At 39.7% G+C, this 18,042-nt stretch overlaps 1 protein-coding gene across 1 annotated transcript; it reads left to right on the forward strand.

Moving 5' to 3' along the window:
- Window positions 1-443: 443 nt before the first annotated feature.
- On the forward strand, window positions 444-17,938 carry LOC132772063 (uncharacterized). Its single transcript, XM_060770771.2, has 4 exons — window positions 444-585; window positions 10,707-11,171; window positions 15,002-15,139; window positions 17,781-17,938. The coding sequence occupies exons 1-4, from the start codon at window positions 519-521 to the stop codon at window positions 17,783-17,785; spliced, it is 675 nt and encodes a 224-aa protein (XP_060626754.2). The 5' UTR covers window positions 444-518; the 3' UTR covers window positions 17,786-17,938.
- The last annotated feature ends 104 nt before the right edge of the window (window positions 17,939-18,042 follow it).

Consider the following 18,042-nt stretch of genomic DNA (forward strand, 5'->3'; position numbering starts at 1 on the left):
CAGGTTGGGTCATAGTTTTCAGTACATAAATGGGAACTCAAACAACCTCACAACCTCTGAGGATGCAGGCAAAATGTCAGGAGAGAATGCTTCTGGAACATGGCCATACATCCCAGAAAACACACAACAACCCAGTGATTCCAGCCATGAAAGCTTTCGAAAATTATGGTTGTGTTGGCCACTGTCATGACTGATTTGGGAGAGGAAAACAGATGATCGTCTAAATATCTAGTAATTGGCTTCGAATTCTGGGTTTATCTGAAACCATTATTAAAATGCCGTCCCATTCTGTCCACCCACCTGCAGGCAGGAACACATGGTAGGAAGTCTCAAAGTGGCAACCCCTAGGCGACAGACAGTGAACTGTGATGCTGTGATAATCTTAGTAAATGTGACATTTACTGGGCAGCATGCGAGTTCCTTTTCTGTTACAACACAAACACAGAGGCATCTACCTCTCTGTTGTTTGCCCATGTGTTTGGAGCAAAAGGGAAGAGGAGACATAACAGTAATCAGATATGAAGCATCACACTTTGCAATTCTACGGCTGGCAGGTGTCCTCTCTTTTGATCTCTGTCTGGTCAGGTAAGTAACCAGAGTAATGAATACTATTTTCCTTCATTTTGAGAAAATGTCATCAATTCTAGTGTTTTGTTTCCTGGTTGTTGCTTATGCCTGAAAAAGATATAATACTATGTACACTTGCTTGCTGGAAAAGTAAATAAGCACCAGGAATGGATAAATTTGGCTGCACAGATAGAGCATTATTATGGGCACTACCTAAATTATTCTGCAGGCTATTTTTAAGGCATATAAACCTAGCTTCTGTTCAGTCATTACATCAGACAGATTATTTATTTCTTCATCTCACATGTCTAGATTCTATAATTTCTGAATATGGTTTTAACAAGTGTGTATGCGTATGTATAAAAGGCAGCTTTCCACAAAATAATATTCTCAAGACAGACTATGCTTTTGTGCCATTTTAAAAATTCTCACTGAATTTATCTTCTATGGTGCCTTCCACACAGCTGAATAAAATCCCACATTATCTGCTTTGAGCTGGGATATATGGCAGTGTGGACTCAGATAACCCAGTCCAAAGCAGATATTGTGGGATTTTTTGCCTTGATATTCTGGGTTATATGTCTGTGTGGAAGGGCCCCTGCTTATAAACAAGAGACTATATTTGTGGGTTTTTTTTTTTTTTTGCAATTCTCTCTGCTCTTCACTGCAACCTGCCAGCAATATATAGATAAACCACAAACCTATGTGTCATCATTTGTCACAAAAGTATATTGATTAAGAAGGGCATATTAAGGCTCCTTCCACACAGTTGAATAAAATCCCACATTATCTGCTTTGATTATCTGCACATTATTTGGCAATGTGGACTCAGATAACTCAGCTCAAAGCAGATATTGTGGGATTCTCTGCCTTGATATTATGGGTTATAGGGCTGTGTGGAAAGGGCCTAAGATATTATATGTTGATACCATTATGGTGACTTGCAAAAGGATCAGCACTATGTTTATATGTATGTTAAAGAAAACCTTATAGTGTTAATCATCATGTGCAGCCGCTAATCTAGTTCAGCAAGTAGGTTTGAGCCACACCCGGTGGGTTATAACTATATGTGGCTTAGAATACAGTTCAGCTCTATGCTCAAAAGCATTTGCTCTGAGAAGTCTTTTGCTCACAGTGTTTTGCTCAACCATTTTGCGCTGTCATGTGAAGAGGGATTTATTTATTTACTTACTTACTTTACTTCTATACCGCTGTTCTCAGCCCGGGGGCAACTGAATTTATCTTCTCTGGTGCCTTCCACACAGCTGAATAAAATCCCACATTATCTGCTTTGAACTGGGATATATGGCAGTGTGGACTCAGATAACCCAGTCCAAAGCAGGGATGAAGAAGCTAAGTTCTTTGCGTTTTGTATTTCTTACAAGGACTATGTAAGTTTGTTGCACTATTTACTTTGTATGCAACACTGCAAGTTTATGTTCTGACTCTGCTGACAAGAGTATTTTTTTCTGTTTTTTCCTCCTGGTTTTGTGCAAAGTTATTGTGTCTCTTGCATTGGACCAGACTAAATTATGCTTAAGCGCAACAGATACTGCCTAAATATTCAACCAAAGACTGACCAGATGTAAAGGAACAGGATACTGTTTTTCTGAAATATATTATTGAGTGGATCAGCTTGCCAGAAACACTACATCTGTTGTACTGACATTCTTTTTTCTGTATAATAATAACAAGACACAGGACACTTTGTATCTATCAGAGAACACAAGAATCTGCCTCCTACTGAGTCAGACTTGTGGACCTTTCCATCATCATCATCATCATCATCATCATCATCATCATCACCATTATAATATTGTTTACTTTTATTTTATCTCACCTTTATCCTGATATAGGGACTCAAAGGCCCCTTCTACACTGCCATATAAAATCCAGATTCTCTGCTTTGAACTGGATGTTCTGGCAGTGTAAACTCATATAATCCAGTTCAAAGCAGATAATGTGAATTATGTGCTTTGATAACCTGAGTTATATGGTAGTATAGAAGGAGCCAAGGTACCTTCTAACCCTATACTATCTGCTGGATCTGATAGCAGCTGTCTAGGTTTTAAGAAAGGATTCTTTCCAAGTCTACATGGAGAACCCTGATGTTTCCTGTTGGGTTTCCCGTGAAAATACTAACCAGGCTAAAATTTCATAGCTCCCCAAATTAGACAAGATCAAATGTGTTTATGGTGGTATGGTGGTTTCATAAGCTCTGAAATTTTAAAGCCAGGTCGGGTGAGGTGAACATTTCAGACACCTCATTTTGGTTTCAGGAAAAGAGAAACAATGGTCATATTTTTTCATTTATTCTGACTGATTTGTATCTCAGAAAGCAGCTTTTCAGAGAATAACATGGCTAGCCCCCTTGGCTACTACGTACCTTGTGTAGGGTGAGAAGGAGCACCTTAAAAAAAAACACACACACACACACACACACAGCAATGCATTTATGAAAAGCGCATCATTAGGATAACAATTACATAAGGAGAGGCAGCCGTTTTAAGCAAATAACAACTGTTCAAAGGATATATTTGGCAAAGAGAGAAAAATACCTGTTGTTTTACTAAGCCTTTATTCTTCCCTTTCACATTGTTCCAAACATCTCTCTTGTGACTGCACCTGTTTTACTGGCTACCAGAAATGGCTGCATGTCAATTATCTGTCTCACAGCAAAGGATTTTGTACACACGTGTCTTTAAAAAGGTCACAGTGTTGAAATAGATTTACTTAGACACATGTGGTCCTTGAAATGGTATAATATATATGTAGGAGTAATTACACAGAGTGAAACAGTAATTGGTTCCTTATTCATGTATCTCAATCACCATTTAAACAGAGTTTGAGTTTGAATCCACAGTGATCTGCTCTCCGGTACTGATCCAACCTTGCCCCACATTACTCTGGATCAACTCCATGCAGCATTTGACTGCCATAAAGCTGATTCATGCTGCACATTGCATGAGGAAGCTGTGGTGTCATACAAGGTTGTAGCCTCACCCCCATCGATTTTGTGACTGCAGCTAAGCTATGCATCTCTGCATGAGAAGAGCTTCTGTTCACTTCCTTAAGGATGTCTTCAGTAGAGTTTCTGCACATGAGAAGGTATTCTGAGCTGATCATTCTTTCTCCACACACAGAGTGGCTCGATACACCTGCAATACATGGATGTGCAGCCCTTTATCACAGAACTATGGAGAAATGAATAGGTCGTGTACTCATCCTCTTAGTATTCTATTTGATGTATGAGTCAGATTGTCTGCAATTTAAGAAATGTGTTTTATTCTCTAAGAGGGAGCCAAACTTCAAGTCTGTAGAGCTGATTCTGTGAGGGTTGGTAAATATGAATAAGCAGAAGCTTTACCACAGTATTTAAACCAAAGTATATCCTGCTGTATAATAAAATGTAACTCAGGCTCAAGAAACAAGTAACAAGTAACAGTATCTTTACCATGTTCAAAGGTTCAAACATGGTAACAATATACATCGGTCTCTTTGAATTCAGGCAGGGAACAGAGGAATAAAATACTCTTTTTAAATAGTCTTTGAAATATGCCTCATGCCATAAAATGATCAGTCCTTAAGATAGTTGGCAGCAGCACTTTCTCTTCACTGTCCAAAATGAGAACTGTTGCACTCCAGAACAGGAATAACCCTCTGACTTTAAACACCACATGTTGAATAGGAAAAACAATCCTTTTATTGAAGATAAGTAAAAAGCAGCACAGTAAAAAAGCACTTTGAAGAAATAGGTAAATCCAATTAGGTAAGAAGATAAGCAGGAACAAATTGATCCAAGGTAGAGTTCAGCAGCATCCATAAAAGCAAAGTCCACACATCTCCAATACAATCCAAAAAATCAGGAATACATTGATCCAAGGCTTGGGTAAGCAATCATGAAATAAAGGAATCCAAAACCATGAACAAGAAATGTCTTAGCATGAAATTTCAAAGCAAGGTTTCCATAAAACAAGGAAGCAAACTTGGCATGATTCTAAACAATGCTTCATCTGACTACACATCCCAAACTTAAGACTTTTATCCCCTCGTTAGCTAGGTCACTAGCGGTCAGAAATTGGTTTATCTTTAGTTGAGGCTTTGTTATTGTTTTCTGCCAAAGCCTGACAGATCGCCTAAGCCTTTGCACAGCCCTCCTGTTTTGACTGAACTCTTCTCGTCTGTCTATTGGCTCGTTATCTATTTGCTCTCTCGGCATGTTATCTATTCGCTCTGCAGGTGTGTCCCCACACCCCTCAGGGACATTCTCGTGGGAAACTACAGGGATCTCCTGGTCATTCTCTGCATCAATATCACTGCCCAAACCATTGCCATCTTGAACCTCATTAACATCATTCCCCACATCCAAAGCACCCTGATCCTGAAACCCAATCATAGGCTGAACTCCAACAAGAACAATGGCAGAATGACAATTAGAACCATTGGCGTCAGCAGCTAGCCAGAGGCAGCAGCCAATCAGAACCCCGGTCCGTGGCACACTCAGCCAATTGGCTGCTGATACATCTCTCTCCGGTTAACCCACCATACCATGCCGTTCTTTTTCAAATCCTAACAGTTTTCAGTGGAATCTCAGCATCCAAACACAGTCAAAAGATATATACTTGAAATAAAAGAATTCTGAGTCCAGGAAGATTCTGGGTGTAGAATTAATGCCATTTGACATCACTTTAACTGCCATGGATTTGTGGAAGCTGCAAGGTCTTTAGCATTTTCTGCCAAAAAAGTGCTAGTGCCTCACCAAATTACAACTCCCAGCAGTGAAAGAGGTGTAAAACTGCATTAATTCTACAGTATAGATGTACCTACCATTACTGAATTTTTTTTCCTAGCCTTGAGAAGATCCTATGTGCTGTGCCCTTCTTCCAGAGGCTAGTTATCTACAGGAGCAGTGCAGTCACTGTTACTCTGTTCTTTGTACTGCAGATATTCAGTTGAAAAAATTATCCCCATGCTTCCCATCTGGTTTAAAAGAAACCCTCTGCACTCTCCCAGTATAGGTTCTTTATTTTGCTAGCTATTGCCAGTGATCGTAATCATTATTATGAGGTGGGGCTGTTTGTTGATATTTCTTTAATCCTTATTAGAAGGGGTTTTATCAACTAGAGGCATGGTGTGCTGAGCCATAGAGCTAAATGATGCTATAACTCTATGTTTTTATTAAAATAAATTTTATTTTTTAAAAAACAACAAGAGGCACAAGCAATTTTTAAAGATAGATAATACTTAAAACTACAATTCTATTTTTCAAAGGAGAAAAAAGGAGACAAGGATAAAAGAACTCGCCATCCATCTTGAAAGCATCTGGCATGTAAACATTGCAGCTTACTACACGGTACACATCATTGGGGGATGGCCAAAATAGCCAGCATGAATTCCAATAACAGACAACATGTTCCCTTTGAGATTTTGTTTGCTTGTTTATTTCAGCCAATAAATCTTGGAGTAAAAAAAACAAAACAATTGGAGGGTGAGAATGAAAAAAAGTTGCAGCAAAGAGGATAAGAAAACAATTGTCTGGATTTGTTGTTGTTGTTTTTATTGTGTTTATTTATACCCTGCTTTATCTCTCCTGAAGGATACTCAAAGCGGCTTACAATTAAAAGTATGACCACTTTTAACAAAATTTAAGATATACAAATATGCAAACATTTTGTTTGTTTTGTTGGGACTCGCTGCTGTGTCCCCATTTTCCAGCTACATTTGTCCTGTCTATATTCTCTTCAGTGGAAAAAATACTGAATTCAAAGTCACAGCAGTGTTACAACCTTATCATATGGGATAGTTTTTGGTGGCATGTGCTGGTTTTTCGATAGTTTTACAGCAGAACCCACTGGCTTCTGGTGGGACTCCATTGTAAAACTATCGAGGAACTGGTGCATGCCACCATGGCGGCAACGTGGGAGGCTCCCTGTGTTCAAGAGGAGTAAATGGGGGGAGGGGGTCAGAGCCAGGTGGCAGATGCTTCCTCCATGGGGTGAAGTGAGGGGAAGCTGAGTGATGTGGGGCATGGGGGAATGGGTTCCCCATGCCCCCCGATGGGGCATGCCATGGTGTGTGTTAATTTTGGTGGCAAGTTTGATGAGGTTGTTAATCTGGATCAATATGCACAGGGAACTTGTAACCCTTTTGAGACAGACTGGATCTACATTGCCCTATATCCCAGGATCTGCTCCCAGATTATATGCTTTGAGTCTACCAATGCTTATACTACCAATTATGCCTCAGGGCCTTCTCAGTGGTGGCTCCTCGGCTATTGAACTCTTTCCCCAACAAAATTAGATCAGCGCCCTCCCTCCTGGCCTTCAGAAGAAAAGTAAAAACCCGGCTATGGGACCAAGCCTTTGAGCAGTAAGCAGTACAAGGAATGATCAGGGATTACGTGCATTAGATAAGATATCTGGAACGGCCTGAACTACGATTGTTGGATGGTGTGATTTTAATGTTTGGATTGATATGCTTTTAATTCCATGTTTTAATGTTAAATAATGTTGTGTTTTATGACTTAATTGATAATTGTATGTTATTATTATGTTAGGTTTCTGTATGTGAGGCATTGAATTATGTTGGAAACCATTTAAAGTCCCCCACTGGGGGGAGAAAAGTGGTATACAAGTGAAGTAAATAAATAAATAAATAAATAAATAAATAATATCAATATCTAGCTATTCATTTCTAGCTAAGTTGGCCCCCCAAAACAGGAAAGCTTAGCTGTTGTCTGGATTTACATTGTTTTACCAATTAGATTCATGCTCTGGGTGAGGCAGTGTCCCTTTCAAACGTCTTTGCTTTAAGCATGTCTTGAACATACAGGCATCATCACTTATGGTGCCTGCATAGTTATCAAAACTTTTGAAAAATAATATCAAAGGCCTCATTAGTGAAACTGTGAAGGTCTCTGATAGCATTCCCAGATAGTTTGTGTGTGCCTTTCCGTTTGACAATTTCACTCTGCCCGAAGTCCTTTATTTCTCATCCTTTGTGAAGGGGAAATACTTAAAAAGGAACAGAGCGGAGTGTCTAGACAAAATATCCTTTCTACTTGAAAAATGCTTCTCTCCCATTCTTTCTTGAAATTCACCCGCCTGCAATTATCTTGACTATATTTTCCCCCCTCACCACCTTTTGCAAGGTTGATGACCTCAGAGAAGATGACATTCACGGTAAATCAGGAAAATGATAAGGAATAGAGTTTTAATTTCATTTCAAGCAAAATTCCCAGTGCTGCTGCTCCAATCAGATGTGATCTCCATACACACCTGTTTTCATATTATTTGAAACTTCCAAATCTGATTCTGGATCTCTTGTGTTGCATATCCTTTGGTTTTCATTTCATCCTCTGTGGAGAACAACCTCAAGGACTTTCTATATATGTACTTTAGAAGCTCCTTTTCCTAGCATGGAATTATCACACCCACCTTTGTGCTGATTGAATGTTACAACAGCTTCACTAGCTGCCATTCTATTTCTGGGCACAATTCAAAGTGCTAGTTATGACCTATACAGCCTTGAACAGCTCAGGTGAAGGTTCTTTGAAGGATCCTATCTGCCTGAGCTTTAAGAGAAGAGGGACTTCTCTTAGGCCACTTCTACACTACCATATAAAATCCAGATTATCTCCTTTGAAGTGGATTATATGGCAGTGTAGACTCATTTAATTCAATTCAAAAAAAGATAATGTGGATTATCTGATTTGATAATCTGAATTATATGGCAGTAGACGGGGCCTCGGTCCTACTATCTTGATGGCCATATTTGATGGGAGCTCTTGGGATGGAATTCTCCTTGACTGCTCCCAGCCTCTCGGGCAGCATTTCCCAACCTGGAGGTCAGGACCCCTGGGGGGTTGTGAGGGGGTTTCAGAGGGTTCACCAAAGACCATCAGAAAACACATATTTCTGATGGTCTTAGGCAGCCCTTTGGCAGGGATTCAGAATACTCTTTGATTGTAGGTGAATTATAAATCCCAGCAACTGCAACTCCCAAATGTCAAGGTCTGTTTTCCACAAACTCCACCAGTGTTGACACTGGGGCACATTCAGTATTCGTGCCAAGTTTGGTCCAGATCTGTCATTGTTTGAGTCAACAGTGCTCTCTGGATGTAGGTGAAGTACAACTCCAAACCAAACCCTTCCAGTACTTTCTGTTGGTCATGGGAGTTCTGCATGTCTAGTTTGGTCCAATATCATTGTTGATGGAGTTCAGAATGCTCTTTGATTGTAGGCTAACTATAAATCCCAGCAACTAGAACTCCCAAATGACAAAATCAACCCCCCCCCCCCAACCCCACCAGTGTTCAAATTTGGGTGTATCAGGTATTTGTGCCAAATTTGGTCCAGCAAATGAAAATGCACCCTGCATATCAGATATTTACATTATGATTCATAACAGTAGCAAAATTACAGTTATGAAGTAACAATGAAAATAATTTTATAGTTCGGGGTCAATACAACATGAGGAACTGTATTAAAGGGACGCGGCATTAGGAAGTTTGAGAAACACTGCTCTAGGGGTGCATCTACACTGTAGAATTAATTCAGTTTGACAAAATTTTAACTTCCATGGCTCAATGCTATGGAATCACAGGAGTTGTCGTTTGATGAGGCACGAGTACCTTTATGAAGAGATGGCTAAAAGCCTTGCAAAACTACAACTCTCATTATTCCATAGCATTCAGTGTGTTCAAACTGCATTCATTCTTGCAGACTGAGAAAGAACCACACCTAGCACAAGTCTCTCCCAATGCAAAATATCCAAAGCTAAGCTTCTTTCTTCTCTGCCCTGAAATCCAGAGCTGATCCAAATATTTAGCTGCTTAAGGCAGAAAAGCAAATTCCCTTGCACCCCATCCCTATTTGCAGATGCTTAGTACTAAAGGCCAACCGAGTTACTTTGGCACATTAGGCAGGAAATCCTACAAGCACCTTTTGGTGAAAATGCAATAATATCAAACTCATTAACTATTTCCTGCTCTGTCATGGCATGCAGAATATTCTGCATCAAGTGTCCACCTTCCTTTGACTTATAATTGAACCAGCTGTGCTGAAGGCTCAAAGTTTATTACAATATGAATTAATTGAAATTACTTTTCTCTCTGAAAGTCACCCAATTACCCACCACTTCATTTCCCACTTTCTCTGACACATTCTGATACTAGAATGCCCACTGAACCTCCAAACCACATGATTGTGGCTGATAGACCACACAAATATGTGTAACTTTGAGCAGTGCAACTTGAAGTGTTATTCCTTGGGTTGTTTCATGTACCAAACACCCCTTCTACACTGCCATATTATCTACTTTGAACTGGATTATATAGAATCACAGAATTGGAAGAGACCTCATGGGTCATCCAGCCCAACTCCCTGCCAAGAAACAGGAAAATTGCATTCAAAGCACCCCCAACAAATGGCCATCCAGCCTCTGTTTAAAAGCCTCCAATGAAGGAGCTTTCACCATACTTCGGGTAGAGAGTTCCACTGCTGAACAGCTCTTACAGTTAGGAAGTTCTTCCTAATGTTCAGTTGGACTCTCCTTTCTTGTAGTTTGAAGCCATTGCTCCGCATCCTAGTCTCCAGGTCAGCAGAAAACAAGCTTGCTCCCTTCTCCCTAAGGCTTCCTCTCACATATTTATACACGGCTATCATGTCTCCTCTCAGTCTTCTCTTCTTCAGGCTAAACATGCCCAGCACTTTAAGCCGCTCTTCATTGGGCTTCTTCTCTAGAGCCTTGATCATTTTAGTCACCCTCCTCTAGACACATTCCAGCTTGTCAACATCTTCCTTCAATTGTGGTGCCCAGAAATCGACACAGTATATGAGTCTACACTACCATATTATCCAGTTCAAAGCCGATAATCTGAATTTTATATGGCAGTCCAAGCCTTTGACTGTCAGTCTCTCACACGTTTCCAGAAACAATTGTAGCCAGTGGACACAGATATGGTGGCAAGTCTTGAGACATTTGGAAAGAAACTAACACATTAGATAGGTGAGAAGTTCAGATTTAGAAGATCCATGAACGTTCTAGCATCAATTCTGTCACTTGCAAAATCTCACAATTTGCTCAGGAGTTATTTTCCATAAACCTCATTAATATTCATCCATCTTCTTCCTTTCCAGGGGTTTATGCTGGTATTGGAAATGCAACACAGGAAAACACAGCGGTCTCAAGTATTTTGTCATCCACCACCCACAATGTTGTGTTTCATACAAAGAAAATGACACCTGAACCATGGAATATATTTGTGTCTCAGAGCCCCAGCAGAGAAAAAGCCAAAGTGGGTGAAACGGTGGCCCTTGGATGCCACTTCCATGGTTCTCATGATCCATCATTAAGAAACCTAACCGTGAAGTGGTACAAGCAGGATGAGAAAGGGCAGAGGGACCTCATGGAGAACAATGTCACTGTTGTGGCAAACAGCACACGGATCTTCATGACAGGGGATTTATCTCAAGGTGATGCAACCTTGACTATCATAAATGTCACCACCAGTGATCATGGGACTTATTTCTGCCAGGTGATTCTTTCCAATGGAGAAGAAGTGACTGGTGATGGCACAAAGCTCAGAATCCAGAGAGCAATGGGTAATATTTTGCTTGCTTCTTTTCTACATCAGTTTCTGAAGGGAAAAAAGGAGGGAAGAGGGAAGACGACTTGCTCTACAGCTGACAACTTCAACATATAATGACCCTATGAGTGACTGACCGCCAAATCATCCAGCTCTCAACTGTCTGGTAGATTCAGGACCTACCCAACTGCAACAGTCCCAGTTTAGTCTTGGCTTCTAGGGAGAGTTGAGGCTTGATTAGCTATCAGACTATTGTTTTTTGTTTTTTTGCTTTTTTAAATCTCTTTACTGAAAGATTTTCAATTAACATAAAAGGGGTAACCAGGTAGGGAAAGAGAAGGAAATGGGGGCAGGGGAGAGGGGCTGATTGACTTCCCATCTTCTCATTTCTGGGATCTGTCTTCTCTTCTTCTTTCTTATATATTTTATCCTCTTCTTCTCCACAATTTTGTTTATATCAGTATTTCCATTTTTTTCTTGTTCCATAAACTTCATTAGTAAACTCCAGTCTGTTGCTGATTTATTTTGTTTATATCTAAGTTGTGTCAAGCTGTCGATGCTTCTAACTTCCAGAATCTTAATTAACCATTCTCTTAAATTTGGGGTTTCTTTTCCTCTCCAATGTCAGGCAAAGACTATTCTTTGTTGTTGTTGTTTATTCGTTCAGTCACTTCCGACTCTTTGTGACTTCATGGACCAGCCCACGCCAGAGCTCCCTGTCGGCCGTCACCACCCCCAGCTCCTTCAGAGTCAAGCCAGTCCCTTCAAGGATACCATCCATCCATCTTGCCCTTGGTTATCCCCTCTTCTTTTTTCCTTCCATTTTCCTCAGCATCATTGTCTTCTCCAAGCTTTCCCATCTTCTCATGATGTGGCCAAAGTACTTCATCTTTTGCCTCTAATATCCTTCCCTCCAATGATCAGTCGGGTTTTATTTCCTGAAGTATGGATTGGTTGGATCTTCTCGCGGTTCAAGGCACTCTCAGAATTTTCCTCCAACACCCTAGCCTTGGATATTATATAGTTAAATAAGGTATCCTTACTTCTGTCCAAATTAAAATCTATAATTCCCAATAAGAAGTACTCTGGTTTAAATTGGAATTCAATTTGAAGGATCTCTTGGGTCGCTCTATGTATTTCTTTCCAATATTTACTAGCTTTCTCGCAGTTCCACCACATGTGGTGGAACATGCCTTTCTTTATCACACTTCCAACATTTTGCATTAAGGTCTTTATAGCATTTTGAAAGTTTTACCAGGGTTATATACCATTGATAGAACATCTTTTACAAATTTTTCTGAATGTTTTTTTGGTGTATTTATTTATTTATATTTTTTTTATTTGCGATATTTCTATCCCGCCTTTCTTGAACCTGAAGGTCACTCAAGGCAGCTTACAACCAAGCAGCAATTTGATGCCTATCAATATAATCTATGGGAGCCAAAAAACTCGCCTCCAACTACACCTTTCCAAAGAATTGATTCTTCCTATCAGTTTTCTTCACTGTCCAGCTTTCACACCTATATGTAGAAACTGAAATACAGTGACATGGACAATTTTGGTTTTGATGTTTAATGAGTATCAAAACTAGGATTGTCTATTTCATTGTATTTTCTTTAACTCCACTTTTCAATGAGTAACAAAATACTAATAATCTACTAATGACCTGTGTGTGGTATGCCCATCATTTTTCTAAGAGATGTATTAACATAATACTTCTTGATCTCAAAATAGTCTAGCTCAAAGATAAGTATTAACCGACTCTAATTTGTGTCCTATGTATATTTATTGAAAATTCCCATTGGCACAGTGTGACTGATTCCCAGGTAAATATGTCTAGCATTAAAGTATTTACTACTGTGGATGCAATAATGATTATGAACACTACTGTACTCTCTTCTTTCTTCTTTCCTAATACAGACTCACACTCCTGCCTAAAGGCCTAAAACAGGGGTGTCAAACACATTTTCACTGAGGGCCACATCATTTGGTTGCCTTCAAAGGGCCTTTTGTAATTGTAAGACGTAAATGTAGCTAAATTGCCTTGACATTGAAAGTTTAGCAGGCCACATAAAATGACATGGCGGGCCAAACTTGGCCCGTGGGTCTCATGTTGGACATGTGTAGCTGAGGCCCCTTCCACACAGCTGAATATAATCCCACATTATCTGCTTTGAACTGGAATATAGAGCAGTGTGGACTCAGATAACCCAGTTCACAGCAGATATTGTGAGATTTTCTACCTTGATATTCTGGGTTATATGGCTGTGTGGAAGGGTCCTGAAAGAAGTCTGGAGTAAAAACCAGTGCAATGCTGCTATTTTAAGCTTTGGTGCCATCTTGCGGTTACCAATGCAAACACACCTCAGACAAAGTTTCCTCTTCCCTAATACAGTAAAGCACTTAAGCAGGAATTGGGTTCTCTATTTCCATTTCTGTTAAAGTTAACAATTAAATGTAAACCCAAAACAATATAATTTTTTTAGAAAACATTTTATGTACCTTGAAATTATACTTTTAGATTGCAATGTATTTATTTAAATTATGTTATGGCAGTTAATATAGCCTTGATAATTATCTTTATAAAATAATTAAAATTACCTACAAAACCAAATAAAGGCTGCAATCCTAAATCAATGCACTTACTATCAAACTGTCCCAGTTTGGTAACAATGGTCCCAATCAATACTCCATAATTCCACTTTTCAGCTACTTTTAAAATGTCCCAGTTAGACTGGATCTACACTGCCCTCTATCCCAGTGTAGATCTCCGATTATCTGTTTATCCCAGATTATATGGCAGTGCTGGGGCCACGGTGGGGCAATACATTAAACCCTTGTGCCGGCTGAACTGCTGACTTAAAGGTTGGCAGTTGCACAAGATGGGTGAGTTCCCATCTGTCAGCTCCAGCTTCCCATACAGGGACATGAGAGAAACTTCCCACCGGATGGTAACACATCCGGGTGTCCCCTGGGCAACATCTCGGCAGATGGCTGATTCTCTCACACCAGAAGCGACTTGCAGTTTCTCAAGTCACTTCTGAGACAATAAAAAAATGGCAGTGCAGCCACAGGCCCCTGCTACACTGCCATATAATCCATATTATCAAATCAGATAATCCACATTATCTGCTTTGAACTTCCAGATAATCCAGTTCAAACATGAATCTACACTGCCAGAGAATCCAGTTCAAAGCAGAAAATCTGGATTTTATATGGCAGTGTAGAAGAGGCCTCATAATAGTTCAACTTTACACAGACACTACTGGGCCCAAAATCTGCCTCTTGTTGGAGCCATTCATGGAACATTCTTCTTTTCAGAGATTCCTCCTTCCTGTTGTGTCTTGAGACACTTTATTAAGTGTATGTGTGGCAATTCCAGTTGGGAGAAGAGGGCAGGGAATCCTCTATTCACACACATAAAGGTGATTCTACTCACAGATTTTCCTATTGAAACAACCAAACTGCACAAGGTGTTAAATCCCCGAGTAAGCAGAGGGCTTTCCCCTGCGACTAAAAAACCCACAGGGATAGTGCCAGATGACACTCTCTGTGTCTGTTGTTTTTTTCTGAGGCTCCACTACCAGCATTCTTTGGCAGAAATGTCTAAAGACCTTGTACTACTACTACTACTACTACTACTACTACTACTACTACTATTACATTGAGCCTGGCAGTTAAAGTTATGGCAAATTGTATTAATGTTATAGTGTAGATGCCTCCCAAGATATTAATATTTGTTTCTCAACACCGTCTGCTGTGATGCTTTGAAAGTTTTATTGTTTCTCATTGATGTACTCTGTATCAAGTGTGGTAGGTTTCTGATGACTGTGAATTTCCCCATAGGGTTGTTTGGTATAGAAGAGTCCATCGGAACTATCATTGGCGTGCTGGCGGCCAGCATTGGAGGCCTGGTTGTTCTGATCATAGTTGTAACTCCTTATCTAAGAAAGTGTCCTCCGTGTGCCAAAGCCACACACCAAGGTATGGCAGAAACATTGAAATATTCAATCATTTCTTAAAGTGCTGTGAAAGTTGGTGGAATCTGACAAACAGACTAGTGGCCCAACTAGTGTTGTTTTATGTGTTGTTGAAGGCTTTCATAGCCAGAATCACTGGGTTGCTGTGAGTTTTCCAGGCTCTATGTTCCAAAAGCATCCTCTCCTGACATTTTGCCTACATCTATGGCAGGCATCCTCATAGGTTGTGAGGTCTGTTGGAAACTAGGCAAGTGAAGTTTATATATCTGTAGAATGTCCAGGGTGGGAACTCTTGTCTGTTTGAGGTGAGTGTGAATGTTGCAGTTGACCACCTTGATTAGCATTGAATGGCCTTGCAGCTTCAAAGCCTCTTGTCAATGGAGCTATTGCCTCCAAAAGATAAGAGTTCTTTCTCCCACCCTGGACATTCCACAGATGGATAAACTTCACTTGCCTATTTTCCAACAGACCTCACAACCTCTGAGAATGCCTGCCATAGATGTGGGTGAAACATCAGGAGAGAATGCTTTTGGAACATGGCCATACAGCCTGAAAAACTCACAGCAACCTAGTCTTATTTTCTTGTTTCAATAATAACTTATACGTACAGGGCCATGACTGAAAAGACAAAAGAGGGGGAACATTCTCTATATACCATACACCTAAAGGAAATCTTTGTGAGTTGTACGTTGTTTTCTGAAGTTTTTTTACCTGGCTAAAATAGCACTTGGAGACATATGCACTTGGAGACATGTTTTTTGCAAAAACAAGAGGTCAAAAATGGATACACACAAAATGTCTGCTCTATTATTTAAAATAAAGGTATAGCAGCCAATTTAGGTTTGAATCTAAATTTGGAAAGAAGAATTATGAAAGATCCTAAGCATTTTGGGAGGATGATATTGAGCACCTTGGATAGTTCAGACTAAAGCTTAGAGCAGGAGTCCTCAAACTAAGGCCCGAGGGCCAGATACGACCCTCCAAGGTCATTTACCCAGCCCTTGTTCAGGGTCAACCTAAGTCTGAAATGACTTGAAAGCGCACAACAACAGCAACGACAATCTTATCTCATTAGCCAAAAGCAGGCCCGCACTTCCCATTGAAATACTAATACGTTTATATTTGCTAAAATTGTTCTTAATTTTAATTATTGTATTGTTTTTAAGTGGTTTCTGCACTACAAATAAAATATGTGCAGTGTGCATAGGAATTTATTCGTGTGTTTTTTTTCAAATTATAATCTGGCCCTCCAACAGTTTGAGGGCCCTCTGTTTAAAAAGTTTGAGAACCCCTGGCTTAGAGTGTATTCCAGTGTCCAACTACTTCTGATTGAATATCACCTTAAACCAGGACAATGTCTATGGGTGTATCTACACTGTGGTATTAATGCAACTTGATGTTCCTTTAACTGCCATTGTTTAAAGCTATGGAATTTGGGATTTCTAGTTTGGTGAGGCATGAGCTCTTTGGCAGAGAATGATAAAGCCCTTGTAAAACTACAACTCCCACGATTCCATAGCATAGAGCCATGGCAGCTAAAGTGGTATAAACCTTCATTAATTCTACAGTGTTGATGCCTCTCTTATCCAGCATTGTCTGTTCTGATTGGCAACAACTATTTGGGAAGGAAGGTTCTACAAGTTGTTTCATAACACCTGCTATCCAATTGTTTTAGAAATAGCCCAAGGACTGAACCCAGAATACTATTCATGCAAAACATGTATTCTGTGTCCCAGCTATGGTCAAATAATCTGAAATGCAACTATGCCATTATAATAACATAAAGCTAGAAGTCTGAGATCATTTAAAATCTGTGTTTAGGGGGAAATGCATGCTATAGTCATTATATGAACTGGTGAACGTTTGCATCTCCTCCCACATTGATTGTGTATTCCTGAATGGCAGGGGGTTGGTCTGGATGGCCCTTGTGGTCTCTTTCAACTTTACGATTCAGTGTTTATGCTTTCTCCATAGCGTCTGTGGTCCTTGCTTTACTCTATGACCTCTCCAATTTCTACTCTTCCCCTGGGCTTTGAGACAAGATCTGTAAAGGGAGTTAATTATAACCTTGATTATTTGTATGTCTACACTGCCATATAATCCAGTTCAAAGGAGATAATCTGGATTTTATATGGCAGTGTAGATGGGACCTAATAGGAGTTTAGAAGACTGGTAGAAGTGGAGTGCTTGCTATATAGGCTTGCTCATTAAGGACGCCATTCTCTATATAGGAATCTAAAGGAAACAGTACAGAACAATCAGATAAAACTGTGTGACACCTGTGAAAACTGAGGTTGGAATGGTGTCTTATGTTATTACAATTGTTTTATTTCATTTTTTAAAAAAAGGACAGGTTAAAAGATGATAAAATGCCTCTTTTTGTGTACAGAATAGAACAAGGTCAGAGTAAATATAGAAAATGGTCATATGAAAAGCCCGATATGAAGTTTGGCATCATCAGTCAATAGTCGAGCAGCAAAATGTGGGAGGCATTTACATTTCTGCAACATGTTACTGCACTAGCTAGGATTGCACAAATCATTCAATAATGTTTCAATAATGCATTTTCTTCATGTGAAAATCTAGTGTAAAATATACAGTTATGCTAATTATTGGCTCACAATCTTCTTTTCCTTCCTCCTCAGCATAACTTGGAAATATGATTAAAGGAAACAATAGATGTGCCATAAACGACAACAAAACATCAATTGATCAAGATTTTTTATGTTTTCTTTCTAAAGGTATAATAAATTTCTTTGTTCTTCAGAATAAGTGCCTTGTATTATTTAAGAGATGACATATAGTCAAGATAAGCATACTTCAAGCTACTGGGTGACAAGGATGAGAAAACATCAAAACATCTGGGCGTCCCTGGGCAATGTCCTTGCAGACGGCCAATTTTCTCAC

The sequence above is a fragment of the Anolis sagrei genome, chromosome 3, assembly GCF_037176765.1.
Source record: "Anolis sagrei isolate rAnoSag1 chromosome 3, rAnoSag1.mat, whole genome shotgun sequence".
NCBI classification, from domain to species: domain Eukaryota; kingdom Metazoa; phylum Chordata; class Lepidosauria; order Squamata; family Dactyloidae; genus Anolis; species Anolis sagrei.